General features: G+C 52.4%; 1 protein-coding gene across 6 annotated transcripts in view; it reads right to left on the minus strand.

Annotated features, from left to right (window-relative positions):
• ABR (ABR activator of RhoGEF and GTPase) overlaps window positions 1-24,307 on the minus strand; it is a 173,404-nt gene that overhangs the window by 79,469 nt on the left and 69,628 nt on the right. For 5 of the 6 annotated variants that reach the window (XM_074320134.1, XM_074320133.1, XM_019739466.2 and 2 more), the window contains exon 2: window positions 15,028-15,212. In XM_074320134.1, coding sequence (XP_074176235.1) covers window positions 15,028-15,212 — 185 coding nt within the window. Of the gene's footprint in view, window positions 1-680; window positions 1,438-15,027; window positions 15,213-24,307 lie in introns of those variants that run through there. The other variant, XM_019739465.2, reaches the window with a different exon arrangement.

The raw sequence follows: 24,307 nt of genomic DNA on the forward strand, positions 1-24,307 counted from the left end.
GCTGTTGAGCATGCCCACAGCTCCAGAGTGGGTGGGCTGGGGTCCAGCAGATGCTTCGTGCCTATGCCCGCCTTAGGAAAAGGGCCTACCCGCCTGGCTCCTGCCTCAAAGCCAGTTGTCACCTCCCCCTCTTCAGCGGATCCAATTCTTTTCTGTCAAGGAAGCTCAGTGATCTCCGGCTCGCTCTCTCTCCAAATGCTCTCTTGCCCTCACCCAGATTCACCAAATCTCCTTCCTAGGAAGAGTGACCCCCTTGCCTGAACTTCATTAAGTGCACTTATACCACTGTTGCCATGGAAACAATGAAGTATGGCCTCCTGGTTTCACATCAGCCAGTTCCTCTGGGGCAGCAGGCTCACGCCACTGACGTGCCCACCAGGTGACTCATGTCACTGTCAGAGAAAGCCCCCAGCACAGCTGGCCTGGGGAAAGCCAACAACCACTCGCCCTGAAGACAACTGGTCCAGAGGAGGCAGGCACGGCCCTTCTCCCCCAGGAACAGCTGCCAGAGAGCACAGCCCCTCACATCCCCTCGCAGGCATGTGCCAGCCTCTCTCAGACTGAGTGAGGTTTGTGCACCAATCAGCCATTTCTGCCCGCACACGGCTTCGGCAGTAGATAGGGAACTGCTAGCCCTGCCCCCTCCCCCGACAAGCATCCAGGGCGTGTCACATTCCCACCTTCACAGCCACCAAGAAGGGGGACCCTGAGCCAGGGCTGGTCGGGGTTCCCAGCTCGCATTCCTCCAGGAGAAACACATCTTCATCCTCCAGAACCTTGTCCAAAAAGCCTATCGCCTCTTCTTCCTCTTCCATGGCAGCCGGAGCCGCGGAGGGCAAACAGGAAGCAGGGTCCACGCAGCAGCAACAGCAGCAGAAGCCGTTGCCGCCGCCCGGGAGGGAGGCAGGCGGGCAAGGAGGGGAAGAGCGTGCAGGGCAGGCCTAAACCAGCATGCTGGCCTCCCTGGAGTCAGTCCTGGCACCTGGCCACCGGCTCCCGATGAAAGGCTCCATTATGAACCTTTTCCTGCAGCAGCTTCCCAGCCCTCCTGAGCGCGGGGCTGCGGGCCGGCCTCGCGCGCGTCCCCACCCTGAGAAAGGGGGAGCGGGTCCTCCAGGGCAGTCCCGCAGGCCTTGGCCGCCTCTCTGCGGAGCTCCGGGCGGCCGCGGCCGCCTCGATGTCAGGGCTGTCAGTGGAGGAAGGCGCGCCGGCGGAGCAGGAGGCGCCCCTGCGCGGCCGCCGGGCCCTTCCTGCTGTGCGCGCGGGCCGGGCGCAGGCGGGGCCCCGCGCTCGTTGGCCGCCGCTCCCGAGGTCTGTCTCGGCGCCGCAGCCGCCGACCCCTGCGATCCCGCCCTTTCTGGGCTGCGAGGTTCGCGTTTGCTATTAATACACAGGAAATGCACGACTTGACTTGTGAGGTGGAGCCGTTCCCTCTCTGTGGTCACCGGGCCAGCGGGCTGGCAGAGGCTTCTGGAGCGCGGAGGAGGGGCGAGGAGGCCGCAGACGGGCCGGTCGCAGGGGGAGGTCTGCCTCCCAGAGACAGGCTTTATTTACAGCCCCTCTCCAGAGCCCAGCGTGCCGGCAGGGGGAGGAGCGGAGGAGCAGCTGCCCGCACAGCCTCGTGGACGACCTGGGCCAACCTCAGTGTCACCTTGGGATCCCCACAAGCCTGAGTCACCTTCTCACCTCTGCCTCAGGCTCTGACACCTTTAAGAAAGGGAGTCCAAGGCCTGGTGAGTCCAGTTTCTGGACCCAACAGGGTTGGAGGAACAAGGCTTTATGCAAAGGAGGCCTGACCTGCCTCACCACAGCAGGCACAAGTGCCAGCCCGGGTCTGCAGCAGGGCTGCCTTGGACGCTTCAGGTGCCGCAACTTCGCCTCCTAGATGCTGCTGAGATTAGCAAAACCACCTCCTTGGGGCTCTTTTCCCTCAAGTGGGGCCTGGGCCCAATAGAGCCAACCCCACAGGAGAGGGTGCACGTGACTCAGGACAGGGAACGTGGCAAGCCCTGCCCACCCTTAGCTCGCTTCCCTTGGCTGCTTGAACAGTTATTGAAGCTGAATCCCTCCAGATGGTGAAGGGATCCTAGCTGGGATCCTGAGATGGACATGCACCCACTCTCGTGGAGGAGAAGTTTGGGGCAGCACCTACAAAAGCTCTTTCACAACACAACACCTAGGGCAAAGGTTGCAAACTCCAGTACCCATGATGGTGCAGATAAGATCAATCAGTGAGGTGAACCAGCTGGGTACTGTGTGAACTGCAGAAACCACTGGGCTCCAGCTCCTGGCTGCCAGGGGCCACACAGGCTCAAGGCTGCTCCATCAAGGACTGCTCAAGAAAAGCTGGAGAGCTGGGTTCTTACGTGATAGCTCTCGATTTTAAAGTGATGGCAGATAAATTACATTAAAAAAAAAAACACCAAAAAAACTTGGTGCGGTCAAAATGAAATACATCTGTGCACTGAATTAGGCCCACAGACAAGATTGCTACCTTCTTGCAGCTGGTTGTTTCTTTGAGGGAAAATTGGAGTTGTGTCGGGGAGCGGGTTCCCTGACTATCTCCTCTGTCCCCTTTCCTCATTGGACCTGACGTCTTGGAATCAAATTCGGCTTCATACACTACCAACCCACCCCTTACCTTTCTAAACCTATATAATAGGTGCCACCAATTAGGTAGATCAAGTGAAAACTCAGGATTCTGGGTGGTGAGCCCCAAAGCTCCAGCCCCACTCAAGCCAACCCCCCCAATCTCCCACTAGCCCCCTCCCCCCACCATATCTCTAGCCAAGGATTCCTCTGAAATCTTCCTGATGCTTCTAGCTCACAATTCTCTCTCCCAGTACACAGGTGCCATGACCAGCTACTGTGGCTCTTCATGATACAACATCTGAGCTGTCCATCCATTTCTCGTGTGTCTACCATCAGCGTCCTTATACACATGTCACAACCCTTGTCAGGTGGCAGCTGTGTGGCCACAGGAAGAAGAGTCACATTCTTTGGAATTGATTTGGAAAGGAGTTCCGAAAGAGGGTCACCTGTGCACCATCTTTGGCCCACCTGGTGTCAGCACCTCTCCTCTCCACTGGGTACCTCAGCTGAAAACAGGGCGCTCGCCTGAGCCTCCAAACTGGGCAGAAGGTTGAAGAGGAGAGAGAAGGGAAAAGGAGAAGAATGAACCTGGTTTCTTATCCCAACTCCCCCAAAAAGTCTGTAGACACTCTAAGCTCTGGGGGTGGGGTGGGGGGGGAAGAGGCTCCTGCTATTCTATTAGAGCAGAGAACCTGTCCTCCCCAGTGACAGCCTCCTCCCTGTCACCAAAGCTGATTACAAGGGATTTTGGGCAGGCTCTCTGGGGCCTCTGGGCTGACAGGGTTCCACTGAGCCACACCCCACCCCACACCCCACCCTCTCCCTCAATCCTTCGTTTTCCCCGTCCTTGCCCTAGCTGGGTTATAAATAGCCAGGGCACATCTGAAGGGCCCTTTCAGCCATAATTCCTCATTTGGTTTGGGCGGGTGAGGCTGTTCCCAGGGCTTGGGAACAACCAAGCCTAGCATTCCCCAGGACACAAGTGTGCCAGCCCAGGGCTCTGTGCCATAAGTTCTGTGTCCCATCCTGCAGGCTGCCCCCAGACAAGCAGGTGGCATGAGAGAAGGGCCTTCAAACCCAAGCGCCCCTCCTATGTCTGTTTCCCCAAACAAGGGAGCATGAGGTGCCCTTAGAAATCTAGAGTATCCCTAACTCCCTTCCCCACGTCCCTATCCAGAATGACAAGATTGATACCCACTTCTTCCCCAAACCCTGATACCTCTCAGAAGCTGCTCCCTGAATATCTACAGCATCTCTACTTCACCCCATCCCAGTTGGCTGGAAATTCCAATGAATAACTAGAATGCCCTTCCATCTCCAGCGGGCACACAGACTCCACTCAGAGGTCCTAAGTCCTCCCCCTGGAGGGGAAATGACTCACAAGTCCCACTGATGCTCCCTCCCTTTCCCTTACAAATGTCCTGAGCCAGCCCCAGCCCTGAGCTTCCTCCCCTCGTCCTCCATGCTCCACCTCCTTCAGCCTGGCTCCTAAGGATCCTCTCTCGAGAAGCAGCTCAATCCAAAGTCCCCTAAATTGCCTTTTTCCAAAGTCAGAAGCCTCCTTCTCTACTCCGTGGCCTCTGTAGCCTGGATCTTCTCAAATTCCCCCAGCTGTCGTGATCATGCTCGTATTACTTCTGACCACTCTGGTTTAGACTGGCCCTTCTTTCTCCTGCCTCCTAGAAATGCGGAGTCACCCATTCAGGACCCAGGCCTCAGCCCTTAGAGAATTCATCCCGTCTCATTCTAGGCCAATGGTAGCCCTTCACCATCTGCCACTCCCGCATCTTGCTCAGCTCCAAGTGTGACATCTGTGCTGTCAGCTGGATCACCTGACTTGGAAGTCCTATCAACAGCCCCTCGACTCCATATATCCAAACCAAATGACCCTTCCCCTTCCCTAAACCAGCTTCCCCTTCTGGCTTCTCCACGGCTGTTGGCAAGGCCGCTATTTTGTGACTCTTCCTTCCCTCAGGTCCCACATCCCTTTTACTAAGTCCCTTTGGTTCTTCCTTTTTTCCTTTTCCCAAAGCCACCCCCCCCAACAAGGTTTGCAGCATCTCACACCTAGACAACCACAACATGATTCCATTTTGACTCCTGTTCTTGCCTGTCCTCTGTCTGTCCATCATTCATTCATTCACACCCATAGAAAAGGCCTGGCATTACAAACACACACATTGGGGAGACGCAGGGCCGCCCTGAGAGTGCTGTCCGCCTTAGGGGGTGAAGGACACAGGAACAAAGGCAGTCTTCTCATTGATCCACAGTAGTGGGAACATAGGACAAAGGCAGTAACCCTGCCTGAGAGGAAAAGCTTGAGGGGGGAGGGGCTTCTGAGCAGCACCTTGAAAAGGGGAAGGGTTTCCAGGCAAAGGGAGGAAGGCAAGACAGGAAAATGTTTTGTAAGGAACCCCAGAAAGCACAGCTGGAGGACAGCAGAGAAAAGGGGCAGGAGGTGGACTTGGAGAAGTGGCTAAAACCACACCTTGAAGAGAGAGGGACAAGGACTCCGCCCTGGGCAAGGGGCACCCACTGAGCTATCGGACACTCACCAGGCCCACACTCTTAAAGCCACCGAGAGTGTACTTGCCTCAACCCCACGGCCTTCTCGCACATGTATTCTCCATCGCTTCATTCCCTCACCCACTCAACCAACGAGTATTTATTAATTGCCTACTGTGCACCATGCACTGTGCTAGCATTCAGAACACAGCCACAGACAGACACACCGATGGCCTCAGGGACAGATGGACCCCTGTGAGCCGAGGCAGTGCCAGGGGAGGGGCACAGTCTCAGAACTGTAGCGCTGCGGTATAACTCTTTCAGAAAGGCTAACATGGAAATATCTATTGTGATTTTAAATGTTCACACGCTCTGACTCAGCAACTCCACTTTAAAGGATTTTTCTGCAAAAACATTTGTACGAGGGCACAAAGCTCTATGTGCAAGGTGTTCATTGCATTGGTGTTTCTACCAGGGAAAGACTGGAAACAGCCCAAATGTCTATCAGAAAGGGATTGGTTAAATGAGTGACGGTACACCCATGAAATGAAATACAGAGTGATGGTAATGGCAGGCCTTTTCTCTGGATGTGAATGAATGAATGAATGAATGAATGAATGATGAAGAAGGATGAGGTAGATCTTTAATTACTGATATGAAACGTGTCCACTTACTAAGTAAAATAAGAGCAAATTGCACGATAGTATGCAATATGATCCCACTGTGTGTGTGTGTGTGTGTGTGTGTGTGTGCACATAAATATGTCACATAGGAATATGAGAAACATACAACCAACTCTTAACAGAAGTTCTCACTATAGGATGGAACTTAAGGAGGCTTTCACTTTCTATATTATGTATTTCTGTAAAGTTCGAATTTTCAGTGATGTAATCAGGGAAAATAAAGAAGTTAAAAAAAGAAGTGCGGTAAGTGCTATGATTGCGAAAGTAGAGTGAGCTCTGGGGACATAAGACAGGCATATCTGACAGAGCAAAAGGGAGTCATGGAAGGTTCTCTGGAGGAGCTGATATTAAAACTCACACCTGAAAATGAATAGGAATTAGCCAAGTCAGAGGGGGCTGCAGGGCAGACGGAACTGTGTGAGGCAAAATGACATGAGTTCAGATGGGGTGGTGAGTGTTCTTTCATTCATTCAACAAACATTTACTGAGCATCTATTGTGTGCCAGGCACAATTCGAGGCACTAGAATTTGCAAGGAGCAAATGTTTCATTATAAAACTGACAAAGTTTCATTGCAAAGTTCACATTCTAGTTAGGGGCATGGTTGGCAATAAGGCCCGCAGAGGTAGACAGGGGTCAACTGGTCAGGCCAGGCAGGGCCTTGACAGCACGGGATGGCTAAGGGCTGGATTTTGCCACAGGACGAAGGGAAGGCACTGAACGCTTGTCAGCAGGGAGTGCCATGACCAGTCTTCAATGCATCCCCCCCCCCCTGACGCTGACGACGTCAGATTACTCTTTCTAAGACACTGCTCCCCCTGCACCCAGCAGGAAGCCAAGCCAGCCCAAACAAGGGCAGCGCCTCTTGCTGATGACTCAACTGATCTAACTGTTAACAACCTCTGCTGCTTGCTGCCCCCAGAAAGGGCCAGGCACAGTCTCACCTCCAGGCCTTCCTGTTGGTTTGAAGCCCCTTCTCCCTCTTTTCAGCCTCCCAATTTTCTTGGCAGAAGCTCAAGCCCCACCTCTGGATTTTCTGAAGCTCAGTATACCCTGGGCCAAGGAGAATTGACCTCAAGGGGCCAGTACCAGGGGCAGGTGGTCGGTTACAGCCGCAGATGGAAACAGATTCAGCATCTTCCTGATAACTGTGCTCCTCCCTCTGCCTTTTCTTTCTCTGTTATAGAAGTCATTCCAGAAATTTTATATAGAGTTCAATTACATAAAGCAAGTGTTGGGTATAAGCCAGTACACAACACTGTTTCTATAGTAAAACAAATAAAAACAACAACAAAAAAAACTCTCCTGGGTTCTGGATTCAAATCCTCCCTCTGCCTCTTGGCAGCTGTATGACCCTGGGCAAGTCATTCATACTCCATGGGCCTCATTTTTCTCATCTGTAAAATGGGAATAATTACAGCATGAACTCTAGGGTTGCTGTGAGGACTAGTACACATACGGCAGTGCCTGGCACATGTCAAGTTCTCCTAAGCACCGCCTTTTCTCTTCTTATTTGGTAGTGGTGATGGGTGTGGGGACTACAGAAGTGGGGATCTCTAGCCTACTCCCAGCTATACCTCCCACCTCTTCCAATGAACCAAATGCCCAGTCACACCAGACTATCCTCCTTTTCTTGAACCTCCAGAGGTTTACCCACATTCCGGAACTTCCACCTTTATCTAGAATGTCTTTCCTGACCAGTGCCCAGACAGAACACTACCTACTCTCTGAGGCTGCCTCCTACATGCTCTCCTCCCTGATTCCCCCACCTGAGGTCACATGACTCCTCCCTCAGACGCTATACATCTTTCAGATGTACAGATGGCCTTGAAGTAGAGGGAGTATGTGTTTGTGTGTGTGTGTGTGGGGCAACCGCTGTTTATACTAATTCCCAACAGCACCCAGAACCATATCTTGTAAAAAATGGGTGCTCAGAAAATACTTAGTGAGTGGAAGTGACCCCAGAAGGCTTACAGGGCCAAGAAAAGGGTCTCCCAAGAAGATAAATCAAGGGTTCAGGTTGGGTGGGTGGAAACTGGTCATATGACACGGGCTCCTAGGGCTATAGGGAACCCAAAAGTCACTCAGTTCTACCAAAGAAAAAATCTCCTCTCTACCTTTAGTCACCAACCTCTGCTTAAATCCTTCCAAGGACAGGAAGCTCATTACCTGCCCCACTGCCAGACAATTCTAACACTTGAAATATTCTCCTTAATATTTATTCAAATCTTACCTCATAGTAGATACTATATCATCATCCTGCCATCCAAGGCAACACAGCATAATTTTCTTTAATTTAATTGGGTAATGCTTTCCACTACAACAAGTATAAAAGGGACTCGTGTGAGCAGTCCCCTCCTGTTCCTGTACAGACACCCTCTATAGCATGTCACCTGCTAAGACCCTGAGATTGTTGGCTCCCCCTTAGCCCTAAGGTCCTACATTGATAGAAACTAGTTTTATAGAAACCATCCACCCAACCTGAACGCCTTGACTTATCTTGTCCCATAAGCCTCCTGGGGCCATTATCACTCACTCAATCTTTTCTGAGCACGTACCTTTGCCCACTTAGTAAATGCACAGTCCCCTAAGGGGCCCCCTTCCCCCTGAGAACCACCGTTCTAGACTCGCACATTTCTAACCTCCTTCTAGACCAGTGGTTCCCAACCAAGGGCATGTTGCTCCCTAGGAGACATTTGGCAACGTCTGGAGACATTTTTGGTCCTCACAGCTGGGGTCTGCTCCTGGCATCTAGTGGGTAGAGGCCAGGGATGGTGCTAAATACCCTACAGTGCCCAGGACAGGCTCCCACGACAAATAATCCTCTGGCCATTTCCAGAGCACAAACCCTGCTTAAAACAGTCCAGAACCAGAACCCAGGCTCTGAGGAGGGAGGAGAGTGAGCACGTAACCAGTGCCAAATACAGCGGGTCAAGCACCACTTGATTTCTATTTCCCAGCACTCCCTGCTTCCTCAGCTCCCAAACCCTCGTGGTGGGTTGGTGTCCTGCAAGGTGGGCTCACAGGGGACGCCCCACAGCTGGGGCTGGGGGAAGGGAGGGCAGATTAGGGCCAGGTGGGAAATGGCCCAAGGTCACTCTAACCTCTTTCCGAGCAACGGGGTGCCTCTCTCCTTCCTTTGAATCCCCCGTGTAGCACCCTCCAGAGGGGTCTTCACCCGGCAAATGCCACCGGGAGCAGAACCAGTTCTGCCAGGACTAGAGCAGGACGGGAAGGCCAGAGAGCAGCCAGAGCTAGGGGCTCATGGAGAGCTGAGTGCACATCCCAGAGAGATTCAGGGCCAACCAACACCTCGGGAGCAGGTCTTCCATGGGGTACAGCACTAGGTGTTCTCACTGCCATTATGTCCCTTGGTCCTCGCAGCAGCCCTTCCAGAGGAGGTGTTTATCCTCATTTACAGCGGAGGGGACCGAGACACTACAGGTTGCCCACAGTCACACCGGCGGGAAGAGGTGAAACAAGTGGTAGCAGACCACAGTGGTGCCGAGTCCCCCACCACTCACCAGCAGCTGTGGGTCCTTAGGAAGAGGTCCTACGTTAGTTTCCATGTCTGTAAAATGGGGCCGTAATGCAGCCTACCTACTGCACGAGGTTGTGGTGAAGACTGAATGAGTTACTATTACAAAGTCCCAGGACAGTGCCCAGCATTGAGTAAGTGCTAGGAAAGTGTTTCCATTTGTTCTGTTCCTTCCACCACACAGGCAGGAGGGTGAGGAGTCTCCAGACGGAAGCAACCAGTCCAAGGGGAACAAGCGTGTCATCCACCTGAAAGAAGGCACTAGCACCCACTAGTGGAGAAACTGGGCAACAATGATGGAAAATAGAGTCCGCGGGGTAAGAGCCAGCCGGGATGGGGTGTTCTCTGCCCTTCTGCAGCCTGGCAGAGCACAAAGCCCAAAGGCCATCCAGCCTCTGCCCTCTGGCGGCCAAATGCCTCAATTCTCAGGGGCTTTCCCAGTACTTGTTTCAGGGGCAATGTAACACCTGTTGGGGTGATTATGTGGGTCAGTCAGCCTCCCTGTCCCACCTACAAAGACCCCAGGGCTCAAGGGCAGAGCATGGGTCTGGTCCCTGTACCTGGGACCTGCAGGAGATCAACAAACTTTAACTGAATGAATGTTACTTTGGAAGTGGCCTGATGAGCCGATGTGAAGTAGCGAAGAACTATGATCCCAGCACCCTGGCAGGGAGGGGGAGATCCCAGACAGGCTGGGAGGGCTCCAGGTTCCCAGTGTGCTTCATCAGGTAAGACTAGCTCAGACAGGTGTGAAAGGGGGGATGGGCCAGAGAGGACAGGGAGGGCCAGCTGTGCAGGGGGCTGAGGGTGTCTCCCTACTTCCTACTTACCTCCTTCTCAACTCAGATAAGCTAAGGAACCCCCCTGCACCTTAGTTTCCTCATCTACAAAATGGGGGGTTCCCCTCGTGGTTGGAGTTAGGTGGCAATGAGGCCCACGGGCTCCCAGCATAGCACCTGGCACGTGAAAGGAGACAGTCTCCTTCTCTTTGCAGCGGGGACCAAAGACTCAGGAGGGGAGAAATGAGGAGCGAGCCTGCTGAGACACGAGGTTGGCAACTTGAGGAAAGCACATCTCTGATTCCAGCAGGGGCAAGGAACACCTGAGAGGCAATCAAGAGCAGGAGAGCCACGAACACACCCAACCCAGGCCTTGAGCGCCATCAGATGGGAGCACGCTGGAACACAATCTCAGATGCTCCCAGCTTTCCATGTGGCCTCTCCATTTACGTAGCACCAAATTCCTTGTTGTATAACCTCAAATCCCAAACGCCAAGTCTTCAGAAGGCACTGAGGAAGGGAAGAGGGGGCAGCGATTCACCCCCAAGCCTGCACCTGCCCTCCTTCCTCCTCCCGGGCCATCGTTTCAATTCCACAAACACTGCGTGAGTACTGGCAGGTGCCCGCCTGGGAGCTGCCAACGGGGACCATGGAGCAAGTAGTAACTGGGCGCCTCCCAGACCGGGAAGGGCTCAGCGACGGCCTGTAAAAGCTTCACAAGGGAGGTGGGGTCTGAGCAGACCTGGCCGGCTCCAGCATTAGAAAGACCCAAGTTTAACTCTCGGCCTCTCTGGCTGGTCTTGGGCAAATTATATCACATGTCTGAGCCTCAGTTTCCTCAATTGTAAAATGATGATCACTGGATGTACTTCATAGGGCTGTGGTTGGACCTAAATGAGACAAGCCACGAGCTCAGAGCAAGTCTAAGAAGCTGTGCTAGTGAAGGGGAGGGGCAGGGGGCAGGGAGGGAGATGAAGAGGATGCCAACGGCGGTCATTTCAACCCTCCCTCACCCTTATCTTTAGCTCCTCCTGCTAGCCGGCATCTGAACCCCTCAATTCAGCCTTCCATTAGACACCCTTTGAGATGTTCTAGGTACCACAGGAAGTACAGAATGAGTCTGATATTGAGTGGTCCCCAGACTTTGCAGTTTACAAAGCGCTCTGCCTCACACCATCTCACAGAAACATCACAACGGCTGTGCGAGGTCAGGCAGACATTCACAGTATCTGCACTTTACAGATGAGCAAACAGGAGCTCAGAGAGCGTGAGTGTCATCCCCTAGATCACACAGCTAGAAAATGGCAGCACTGAGACAACACCCAGGTCTTCTCTCTGTCTTGTAGCCCCCTTTTTACCACTCCTCCCGATAGGGAAGACAGAGGAGTCTTGGTGTCTGGGGAGCAAAAACATGTAAAGCCATGGTCCTGGCAGAGGGAGGGATGCCCCACCTGTCCGCTGAGATGGAGAGTCCCTGGCCCTCATTCTCAGGATGAAATCAGGCACTCTCCATTGAACTGAGCCACCAGTGGTGTGGCCCTGGCCCTGCCAGAGGCTTGGGGACAACGAGGCATCTTCAGGACAGAGCGTCGGGCTTCACCCTGACACCTTGCGGTGGGAGGTACTGCACAGAAGAACAGGCTGGAGGGGGGTGCGCCGGTGAGGAAGGAGTGTGTGTCCTGCCAACATGACAGAGCTCTGGCTTCCTCTGGGCTTCCACACCTGGCAGAACTAATCCAGCCCCAGAAAGAAGGCTGCAAAAGCAGATTCAGTCATTGTCCAGTAAACATTTACTAGCCTGGGTCTTTGCACTGCTCTTGGCGCACCACCCCGCGAAAAGCTGTTGAGGGAAGTCTTGTGGGCCCAGTCACCGGGGACTGAACACCCACAGTGAGCCAGGCCCAATGCTGCAGGCCTCCCTGAGCTAGGCCAGTCTGCCCCCTTAACAACCCTTCAGGTAGTTAGTCCTATTTAGAAATGAGGAAACTGAGGCTCAGAGGGTTTATGACACTTCCTCCAACATCTCACAGTTAGAGAGAGCAGATGTGTATCTTTCCAAAGCTCATGTTTCTGCCATTCTCTGGGCTGCTGGGAGATCCTGGATGTGTGTGGATGAGATTAACATGTCAATCAGTTGACCGAGTAAAGCAGATTGCCCTCCCCAGTGTGGGTGGGCCACATATAATCAACTGAAGACCCGAATAGAACAAAAAGTACACTGAGTAAGAGGGAGCTCCTCCAGCTCCGTGTTGTGCTGGAACATGGGTCTTTTTCAGCCTTCAGACTCAGACTGAAACATCAGTTCTTGGATCTCAAGCCTGATGGCTTTCAGACTGGAACTTATACCAGTGGCTCTGCTGGTTCCAGACTCAGAGCGGAACCCCAGCTCTCCTGGGTATCCAGCCTGCTGACTGCATGCTTGGGACCTGTCAGCCTCTAATTCCTTATAATCAATCAATATCCCGCCCTCCCCCAGGGGTTATGTTTTTCTGGAGAATCCCAACTAATACAAAGACCAAACCTTGGGCTTCCAGGCACAAGTTGGCTGCATATTTGGGTGTGGAATGCCAAGCTGCCAGAGGCCAGATAATCTAAATATCTAGAACAATTGTCTAATTTGGTCCAAAAATCCCCTCAGTGCCCAAGACCCAAACAGGAAGCCTGGTAGGGAGGGGACCTGCTTGGCGAAATGAGCAGAGCCAAGTAGCAGAAACGTTAGCTTTCATTTTTCTTTCTTCTTTATTTTTAAAGTACTCAGGAAGAGGTGTGTCAATTCTCCCTTGCACCGCAATGTAAACAGCAATACTTGCAGAGTCCACTAGATGGAGCCAGTGACACAGCAGAAAGGGCAAAAATGCAACTCCAGCAGGGAAGGTGGAGGAGGCAGGGGTGCATTAGGCTGTCACCTGGGGTCCCCAAGTTAGATAAATGCTCTCACCCCTATCTTGCATGCCTTCTAATCAGTAGTGTAAAAACCAATTATTGGGTTTCCAAGTACTTTAGTCTGTCACTGTAGCATGTCTGGATTTCAAAGTCCTCAAACCAAGTTATTCCCTCATAAGCCCCCAGGCAAAATGGGCAGCCACAAACTGAAATTAAGTAGCTGCCCGAAGCCTCAGAGCTCCAGGCCAGGCATCTCCCCGTTATGTCTGTGACCCATTGCACTGGACAGTGAAAGCACCTGAACATACCCTTCACCAGGGAATCTAAACATCAATGAATAAAACCTCCAGCAAGGTGGTCATGTGATGAGGGAAGAAACCAGGACAGGAAGCGAGGAGGACGGCAGAGAGGGGAGAATGAAATGGCAAAGATACTTTTCTCTTTAGCGAGCGGCTCTCTTTGGCCACACGTTCTCAACTCTCACTCAGCCAGTGTTCCTGGCCCTGTGTTGGGTCCTACAGGAAATCTTCCTGCACCTGCTCCCAGTGGGGTAAAAGCTTAGATCCCAGGGGATCTCTGAGCCCTGTTGTGGTCAGAGACCTAAACACAGAGATGGGAAGCCAGAGTTTTCTCCTTGCTTCCCCCGTTGCCTTCCTTTCAAGTCCCAGAATACCCTCTCCTCCATCAGTAGCAAAAATCCTGCCTGGTATGTCCAAGATGGCTATCTCTCACCTTCCACCCTTCCTAGGATGACAGAGCAACACCCCAGAATCCTGGCTGTGGGGGGCCTGGACCTCACCAACACCCTCACCCATCCCCTCCACCTACCACCTGTCCCCACCATCCCTTCCCAAACTTGCACTGCCTGGTAGCCGCTAAGCTCTGCCTCTGTTGCTATGGCAACAATGTGGCTTCCCCCAAGTGGGAAGCTGGTTGCCAAGGCCCTGTTGCCAAAGGCTATAACAGCCACCCTGGTGTGTGAAGAGGGGGTTGAGAGCTCGGCAGAGAGGTGGAGGGTGGCCAAGGAGCCTGGGAGGGAAGGAAGCAGGGGGTTCTCAAGAAATGGTGGCATCCAGGCAGCCGTCCCCAGCCAGACTGGGGGGTGCTGGGCCCTGTAGAAGGGGAACATGTATCTCACAGCATCTCAGTGACTGCTCCTTGGGGGTATTATAGGGAAGAAAGGGGATCCCCGCACACAAAACACACCTGGACAAGCCCTCTACCAAACAGGACTGGGAACTCTAATGGAGTACCCTCCCAATGGAGTAACAGTTTTGATTCTCTCCAACTTCAGAAAAACAGCCCCCAGGAATCCCTCTGTCTCATCTGCTCATGTGTCTCAGACACACGCATACAATCTAGGCCCAGACACAACCAGTCCCTGGCCAGCGACAGCATTAATTATAAGGATTGCAAACCTCCACACATTTCCAGCCCTCTGGCCTGTCTCAGAGCACACACTTAATATCCCGTCAAACGCTTCTCTTTGGAGCAGAGCGTCCATCATTGGACAAGAGGAGAGGGGAACACCATTAGGGCTCCCTCCCTTCCGGAGTCCACAGAGGAGGGCTGGAGGGGGCCCTTGGTCCTCAAGGAATGTTACAGAAGCAGTTCCCCCCACCCCATGGTGAGCACTGAGTCCCGCCTTGGTTTGCTGAGCGGGCATCTGTACATTTATAGCCCGCAGGTCACAGACGCAGCCACTGCCCAGCCCTGGCCCAGAGAGAAGAACCAGTTCCTTCCCTAAGGCCCCGTCCTGCTAGAGGGACTGAAAGAGGAAGTGAGGGTGTCCAGCAGGGAGGGGGAGCAGATGGTTGAAGAGGAGGCAGAGAGAGCAGCAGGTGGTGGGAGAGGAGCCTAGTCTGAGAGGGGCTGAGGACTGGACTGCGAGGATAAGGGCAGCCACCCTGGCCAGATCCACATGTCCCCAGTCCTGCTCGCCAAGTAGTGTCCCAGGCAGAGCCTGGCCCGTGACACCGATGCCTTCCTCCACCCTCCCCGAAAGCCCTCTCTTCCCCAAACCCAGAAAGAAAAGCAGGTGTACCTACCGTAGGTGCCAGCCCCTCAGGTGGGGTGGGGGAGATGCTGTCCCCGCCGCCCTGGTTGCGGGCGCTGAGCTGGGGCGACATGGTGGGTGACTCGTCGATGTACGGCATAGTCTCTGAGCCCTCTGGGGGCCCCTTCTGCTCCTCATTCCCCTCTGCGTCGTAGTCGTCTGCCCCGTAGCTGAAATCTGAGACAAGGAACAAGAAAGGCCACTGAGAGTCTTCCACCAGGGCTGCCAGGGACTGGTAGCGCAGTGGGCGCCTGCGGCGGCCCCCGGCGGCCATGACCCTGGCCGCAGCATCCACGGCCCAGCCCGAGCAGGGGCTGTGCGGGGCCCAGGCTTCGTGCGGGGCTGAGCAGCACCAGCAGGGACGGGTAGCAGTTCAGGGGCTGCTGGGAGCCGGGAAGGAACGGCTCTGCTGTTGCCACCCGCTTAATAGCACGTCGGTCGCGTATTTCGAGCTGCTGTTTCCTTTGCCTCCTGCCTAATTCCAAGTCTAAAAATGAACAGTGGGAGCAGGAGGCAGGACGCTTCCAACTCTCCTCTCTGAGTCACCATTTTGCTTTTTATAGGGAATAAGGAGGTGGGGCGGGCCGAGCGATGTCACTTCCTGAGCTCCTCCTCCTAGGGTACCATTTGTACACTGAGCCCAATCCCTGGGGGGGGAGGGGCAGAACAGGTTTCGGGGTGGGGGTTGAGGAACTGCACCCAAGGGAGCCCTCACCCCTCTGAACAAGGCCCTGTGCAGGATGGAGCCCAAGGCTGGCAGAGTGTGGGCGAGAAGGCGGCACAGAGACCTGGCAGGGACACGATTGAACACAGACTTCTGGAAAGCCGGCATTGACTTCTATCACTTCAATGGAGGCCTCCTTCAGAGGAGGAGGGCAGAAAAGGCGGTAGGAAGTCCGGCTGCTGCGGACCCCCGTGGCTGCTAGCACCACTCAGCTCCAGAGCCCATGCACGACACCTCTCTCTTCCGATAGCAGGCTGAGCTCCTGGGGGCACAGGGCAGCACCTCAGAAAGGCTCCCGGTCAAAGCCCACCAGTGGGGGTCTCTCCTTCGCCACGACGTGCCCAGCACCCACGGGCCCACGTGCAGCAGGACCTCGGGACACTCGTGTGGAGGGAACGAATGAGCAGAGAAATGCACGGTTCCTCTCAGGTCTGAGGCTTGAGCCAAGGTCTCCACTGGGACCTGGCTCCTCCTCCTGTGTCACAACACACCAGCCCCGAGGCAGCCGGCAGCCTGAGAATGGTGTCAACGGGTCACTAGGACGCCGGGCCGCAGCCACACTCAGTCCAATCTGGCCCTTTGGCAGCCAAGAGCTTCCCCCAGCCTTGCTGCACCTGCTCCCGCCGACGTCCTCTCCAGTCCCTGTGTGGACAGTCCGTTAAGCTGTCAGGGAACATGGGATATTTTGTCCCAGGATAGGCCGCACGTGAAGAATTACTGGACCTAGTGATCAGCCACTGAGATGTGTGTATGCCACGTACCCGGCAAATAGGGCCCACGGCCGTGGAGGATACGGGCCTGTGTCTGAGGCGGGTAGGGGGTGAGCCAACTCGGCTATTGCCAGGGGTCGGGAGGGAGAAAGACCCGCAGCATCCATTCTGCCTGAGTCTGGCACTGTGAGGGGGCTGCCTGTTTGCTGAGACCTGTCCACATGGGAGAAGCACCAGGAGGAAGAAATGAAACATCATGTTAACCTGCCATGTCGCTTCCAGGAGGCTCCACGCTGCCCTGTGACTGCCCGAAGTCAAGGCTAGGAGTTGGAGCGATGGTGAACTCTGGCGTGGCCAACAGTTCAAATTCCAGCAGGCCACACTGGCTCTCCCGTACACTGACCAATTCCCAGGGGTCAAGGACCAGATCCCTCACTCAAGACCTTTAACAACAGCAGAAGGGACAGCAGGGAAGGTGATGAGGCTCACGTGGACCCCTGGAGCTGCCTGGGTCACAGCAGGGCGAGAAGGCCTCTGCCCCACCCCCCTACAATGCCATCTTTTCCCCCTCGGAATCTCACTAACCTTCCAGAGATATCTTCTAGAGAGAGCCCTCCTTGTCAGCAGACTCACCAAAGAGGAAAGGGAAGGGTGCCTGAGAGTGAGGTGCTAGCCACAGGAGCGGGCAGGCTCAGGGGGGGAGGCAAATGCCCACAGAGCTCTCTGCAAACAGTCCTGGATACCTCTGCTTTCATTCCATCCTCCAGAAGACCCTGACAGCCCAGACAGCCAGTCAGAGACCCAGGAGGACCCTACCAGGAAGAGGGACACAGAAAAGACAGAGAAAACAACCCTCAGAGAAGGAAGGAACCCCGGGACCTTGGGAGGATGGAAATCTGCCAAGCACGGGCTTCGGATGATGGAAGGCCCCAGATAGCAGTGGACCATGGCATGGCCTCCAGGTCTCGAAAGAGAGAAGGCAGAGAAGGCCGCTGACAGCCAATATCCATTTCCCTCATAGGAACATAAATCTCATTATATTTGGAGTGGCAGTGTGCCAAGCGGCCAGGGAAAAGACTACTTTTCCTAGTGCTGTGGGCCATGGGATAAAGTTCTGGCCAATGAGATGTTAACTGGATACTTCAAGAAAGGCTGCTAAAAGAGATTGTTCTAGCTGAAAAGTATGCTTTTGGGGTGTGTGTGTGGGGGGTGCCTCTTCATGTTTCCTCCTCCTGTTGCCTGTTTGGAAAGCAGATGATACGGTTGGAGCCCCAGCAGAAATATGAAAGCATGAGGAGACAGAAGCCAGCAGTGAAGAGAGCTGAACAGAAAGCTAGGAACCTGGGCTGATAATGGTACAATGAGCCCGCATACCACCCCAGGACTATCTACCACTGGACTTCTTTTACATGAGGAAAAAAATGCCTCTGTTATTTAAGCCACTGTTATTTAGTTTTTATGTTATTAGAGGAACTCAAATCTTATTGTAACAGATCCAGATGGTTTTCCTTGATATGTTGTCTGGGTGCTTTCCTGGCTGCCATCTCTTTTTCTTCTAAGTCTCCTGGGTGGAATCCTCTTTTTCTTCCCACCCCTTAAAAAATTGGTATTCCTTACATATCCTTACAATACAGGACTGCTCAGCAATGACAAGGGACAAACTACAGATACACGCAACAACATAAATAACTCTCACAGACTTTCTGCTAAGTGAAACAAAAGGGCACATCCTATATGGTTCCACTTATATGAAGTTCTAGAACCGACAAAACTAATCTGTGATGGAAAAAAAAGTAGCGGTTGCCTCTGGGGGTGGGGTAGAGATAGGAAGTGACTGTAGGGGGCAGAGGCAACTTTCTGGGGTGACGAAAATATTCTGTATCTTGGCAGGGATTTCAGGTACACAGGTGGATGCATTCATCAAATAGTACACCTCAGATTTGCGTGTTTCATGAAATATTGAACTCTAGTGAATGAAATCATGCTTAACATATTGAAGAAACGGGTACTGATGTCGGCAACTTACTCTGAACCACATGAAAAAAATAAGACAGGTTGGTGACGTTCAGAGGGATGAATAGATGTGTGATAAGACAAGCACAGAAAAACGATAATTATAGACTCCAGATGATGGATACACGGGTGTTCTCTGTATCATTTTTTAAACTTTTATGTACGTTTGAAATTTTTCATAATCAAGTGATGGGGAAAAATTGGTGTTCCCCCAGGCTTCTGTCACTCATGCTCTGCTCCCTCTCCCCAGTCTTATTTAAACGCCAGGGAGAGGTGTGAGCTGCATCTCTCTGATGGTTTCCTGAACATCTCCACCTACTATGCCAATCACTCAAGTTGGAAACCTAGGAGACACTCTAGATTCCTCATCTCCTACACTCTGAACTCTCCCCATTTCCCATCCTCCTCCTGGCCCTCACTAACTCTTATGAAGACAATTCCAACATTCTCTCCCCATGACAGCCAGACTGCCGTTCTGACCGTGTTCCTCCCCTGGTCAAGATTCAACAGCTCCCCATTCACTTCAAGGATACAGCCCAAACTCCTCAGCTCGACACCCTTCATGGTCAGCACCCGACTCTACCTTTACAGCGTCCTAGTCTGCTGCCTTGTAATAGAATATCAGACATCTTCTAGGTCCCTGTGTTTGCTTGAATAGTAGCCCCCACATGTATGTGTCCAAATCCTAACCTTGGTTACCTGTGAATGTGACTTTATTTGGGAAAAAAGTCTTTTCAGGTGTAATTAAATTAAGGATGAGACCATCCTAGATTAATCGAGTGGGTCCTAAATCTGATGATGTGTCCTTACAGGAAACAGAAGGGAAAAAGACACAGACACCCAGAAGAAGGCCATTTAAAGATGGAGGCAGAGACTGGAGTTCAGCTGCCAAAGCCAAGGAATGCATGGAGTCACCAGATGTAGGAAGAGGCAAGCCAGAATTCTCTCCCTAGAGCCTTAGCCGGAGCATGGCCCTGCCTACACCATGGTTTTTGACTCTGGCCTCCAGACAGAGAAAATAAATTCTTGTGGTTTTAGGCCACAAAGTTGGTGGGTTTTCTTGTTTGTTTGTTTCTTATTTTTACAGCAGCCCCTATGAAATTAATGCAGTCCCCAAACACACAACACTGTTTCCCATCGCTGGACCTTTGCACATACAGTTCCTATACCTACAATACCCTCCTAATCCTTTGTCCAATCCAGTGGAATACTTTTTTTTTAACTTTTATTTATCTAAGTGTGTTTTTCTTAGACCCATCAGCTCCAAGTCAAGTAGTTGCTTCAATCTAGTTGTGGAGGGCGCAGCTTGCGTGGGGATCGAACCGCAACCTCGTTAACAGAGCACCGGCTCTAACCAACTGAGCTCACCGGCCGCCCCTGGTGAAACTCTATTTAGCCTTCAAATCCAGCTCAGGTACACCCTTCTCCTGGGAACCCCTGTCTCCTGAACATCTAAAGCACTTTTGCAAACCAATGAGAAAAAAATATGAATACCTCAACTTTCTAAATGAGTTAAAGGAATGAAAATTAACAAGAGAACTACTAATGGCCAATGTGTGTGTATTTCTTTTCTTTTTTCTTTTTTTTTTTTTTTTTTTGCAATTTTCCTATCAAATCACAAGGATTAGAACAAAAATACCGAGAATTGTTAGGGAACAGACACTCTCAGAACTTCTTGGAGGGTTTGTACGACTGGCACAACTTTTCTGAAGTCAATTTGGTAACTGGCATCAAAAGCTTTAATAGTTGGTACAGCTTTTAAACCCAACCTAATCCACGACTGAGTCATAAGAAAGTAATTCTAAATGTACATAAAAATAAAGTTTCAAGGTTATTAATCATAGGGCTGTTTATGCTTATGATTAATTATAGGGGTTGGTTGAGTAAATCGTGGTATTTCTTCAAGATGGACTACTATGTGACCGTTAAAAATTATATGGATGATAAAAAAAATATGAATGATGTACATTACCTGATTAAGTGAAAAAGGAAATGAATGTATGTACAGTATAACGCTATGTTTGAAAAGAATAGAAATGTTTGTATATGCATAGAATAAAGCCTGCAAGGCAACAACACAAAACAATTATAAAGCATTTAGATTCTGGGACTTTGGAAGAAATTAATACGGGGTTTCTGCTCTCTAGGACACTAGCGGACGCTGCTTGTCTCCTACTCAATATCCGTCTTCCCTTCTTCCCTGCTTACCTCACTCTGGTTTTATATGAGGCGGCAATGGACCCAGTTCCAGGTAAGATACTCATTTTCTCTGCCTTTCTTACAACAAGGAATGGCCATGTGACATCATTCTGGTCAATGAGACCCAAATGAAATACGACGGGACCTCTGGCAAGGCCTTTGCTTTGAAAATTAAAAAAGGGCCTTCTCGCCTTGAACGCAGATACGATCACAGGAGCTACAGTGGCCGTACTGCTGCCATGAGGAAATGATCGCAAAAGAACGAAGACATTTCCCTGACGCTGTTGAGCTACGGAGCCACACTAGAACCAGCTCACCTCATTTCCTGCCACGTGGGAAACATAAGCTCGCACGGTGGGTTTTCTGCCCCTTAAAATGAACACATGCCCAAGTGATACCTTTACAGCGCAGCAGAGGAAGGTAGTCCAATAAGCAACAAAACATTCTAGATGCTATGACAGAAGTACCTCACAGGTGATATGACAGAAGTACCTCACAGGTGAGACAGAGAAGAGGGAGCAGCCAACAGTGTAAGAGGATGGCTAGAAGGGCTTGGGGGATACTTGAAGTTTCTCACTGTGGCTAAGAGCAAGGATGCCGGGGTCACACAGCTTAGGTTCCAATCCAGGCTCCATCGCTTCCTAACCTCTTCGTACTCAGAAGAGTGCCTGGAACAAAACGGCTTCTTATAAATGGATCGTGGTTAAACCGATGAACGTGAAAGAAGATGACGCAGGGATTGAGCGTACAGAGCTGCTGCAAGGCTTAAACCGGAGAATGCAAAGCACTTAGCACATGGTAAGCACCCAATAAATCTCAGCAGCTATTATTATTAATTGCATCTTGAAAGATGTGTAGGTGCTTGCCAGGCAGATGGGGGATGGGAGCAGAGTTCTAGGCAATGAGAAGAGGCTTGGCAAAGGCACACAGTGTGAAACAGCAGGGCCCCTTAAGGGGACTATAAATAGCCCGGCACGGCTGGAACTCTATGTGAGCAGGAGGGTGAGGAGGCAGCGCGCCGTGGAGAAGTGGGTAGAGACCAGCACAGAGGGCCTCCTGGGCCAAGCTAAGAGTCAGGCAGGACCCAGGCAAGGGCCACTGATCTGGATCATACCCACGGTGGGGTCTTGCTCGCTACATCACTGCCGAATATCGCTAACTTTAGGTAATTCCTCCCAATGCGTATGTTGACTTACAATGTAGGCAGAATGCTGGGACCTCCAGCTATCCTAGGGGTCACGCAGATTGGGACCACACGCCATTATAGGGTTACCTATTCAGAGCCAGTAATGGATGGAGCATGTGCCAGATGACAGGTTATGAGACCACCAGTGACAGACCATGGAGACGTGCTCTTTTTGGGCAATGTGAAGAGTTGGCCTGTGGGGGACAGGTTCAAATCCAAATGACTGACCCTCATTTCTACCATCTTAAACTCTGGCAGGCGCAAAGTAGAGGCACACAGGTGTCAAGCTATGTACCACCTTCCCCTGAGACCGTCTAGCACCAACGACCAATGGACACAGCCAGACTATATCCCGGTACTCCCGGCCTCCAAAACCGATGCTGAGGGCAGTTTTGAGGATCTTTCCAACCTCTTCTTGGACACTGTAAGAACCTGTGGGTGCAGGATAAAGTTCTAGGTGTGGCGTGGTCCTGCCCTCCCAGCAGGGGTGGTACCAAGGCTAATGTTAGGTGATAAACTTATTTTCTGCCCTAGAACTGATGGGAGTGGGGGCGGGGGGACCTTGGGAGAACAACGGAGGGAAGCCCAGGCCTGACCATCATTCCCACTGAAGCAGCATCAAAAGTCTTCAGAGAACATCCAAATTCTCTGTGTGCCACACGCGGCATCAGGCGGTGACAGAGTAACAGTGCGCAGACTCCATTCCTGCCCTCCAGGACCTCCCAGTGCAGCCCACGCATGCTCACGTCACCTGTGCCAGGCCTGCGCTGTGCACTACCTCACAGCAACCTTGGGACAGACGGATCTTACAAACATTATGTTGAGCAAAACAAAGCAGACACAGAAGAGCACGTGCCGTAGGATTCCATTTACATGAAGTTCAAGAACAGGCAGAACAAATGGACGGGGACAGAAGGTCACGGCTGTGGCCCTGGGGGTGGGCGGTGGGGGGCAGTGGGCGCTGACAGGGAAGGAGCATCAGGGAACTTTCTGGGGTGCTGGAAACATCCTGTATCTGGGGGGTGGTTACACGCTGTATGCTTTAGATTGGGGCACTTTAAAAAGTTTTGTTTTGTTTTTTTAATTTAAAAACCAAGTAGGTAGTACCATTATGACGCTCACTTACAACTGAGGAAGTGAAGGCTTAGGGGGTTAAGTCCCTTGCCCAAGGTTTAGTGGCTAAGTGGAAAATTGGATCGAACACAGCCGGTCGGACTCCAGGACCTGTGCTTTGACCATTATACTATGTAGGACTCGTGCACGCAGGAAAAACCACACAGGTGGGTTGCTCTCCGGGCCCCCGACTGGAAGAAACAACCCGGGTCAAAGCCAGAGGAGGAAAAGGTCCGTATGGCGAAGAGTCTGCGAGTGGCAGGACAGACGTGAGAGAGGAGGGGAAGGAAAAGGCCCTTCTCGGCGAGGGGAACAGTGTTGCAAAGGAGTGGGACCGGATTGCACCCTTTTGTTCAGGGCACTGATGAACCCACCGGTGGAGCTGAAGCTGAGGTCCCAGGAGCTGTCCTCCTGTGTGGGTAGAGTCCTCCCAACTTGCCATTCCTGTCACTAACGCCCAGAAAACGATTCCACTCCCTGCTCAGATCTGCCCAGGACGCCGGGCACTGGACTGAGGCCTGCATGGAGCCGGCTGTCAACCTGTGCACACGTGGTTTCCTGACGGCAGCCTCTCTCCCAGGAGGTGCAGAGATCGGTCCCTTTTCCAAGTCCCCTAAGTCCTCCAAATTCCTCCTCACATGAAGCTGGGTCTTCTCTACATTCCCCGCAGGCCAGCTCAACAGTTCGGGCCATCTGACAACCCCTACAGTGACTCTAGTCTCCTTCCCACAGCTGAGGGGCACACAGGGCTATGCAACTTGGCCTCCCCCCCCCCCCCCGCATGGTACAAGCCAAGACCCCAAGGCAGACATGGAGTCCAGGGTCTTCTCGCCACGCAGAGCTGAGCTGCTGTCGAACCGGGAGAACTGGGTTTATCAGCCCTGCAGATTGACAGCTGGCTCTGAGTCTCCTCTCTTAGCTTCAGCGTCTCATCACTGAGACAGGGATAACATAGGCTGGTTGTGAGACATTAAATAGCATCGCGTAGGTTAAAGAACTTCAGAAGCGTCTGGCAGAACCGTTCTCAGTAGAGATTGGCTGAAGGAACAGGAGAGCGGGATCTTCAGGGGTCTGTGAGCACAGATGACACAGGGGATACCATCAGGAGCCCCTCAATTGTGGGTCCCAAGTGAGGCGTCCTGGGGCCAACATCTTTCCCATGGGACAAGCCACCTCCTTCTCTGTACCCCTTGCTCTATAACTGACGGAAGAGGGGGTGGGGAGCCAGGACAGCAGATGATGGAGGGCGTGGGCTTTGAGTCAGATTCAGGTTCCAATCCCAGTATTACCACCTAATAGCCATGTGACCTAGGGCGAGCTACTTAAC

Source organism: Rhinolophus sinicus, linkage group LG15 (assembly GCF_036562045.2).
Source record: "Rhinolophus sinicus isolate RSC01 linkage group LG15, ASM3656204v1, whole genome shotgun sequence".
NCBI classification, from domain to species: Eukaryota; Metazoa; Chordata; class Mammalia; order Chiroptera; family Rhinolophidae; genus Rhinolophus; species Rhinolophus sinicus.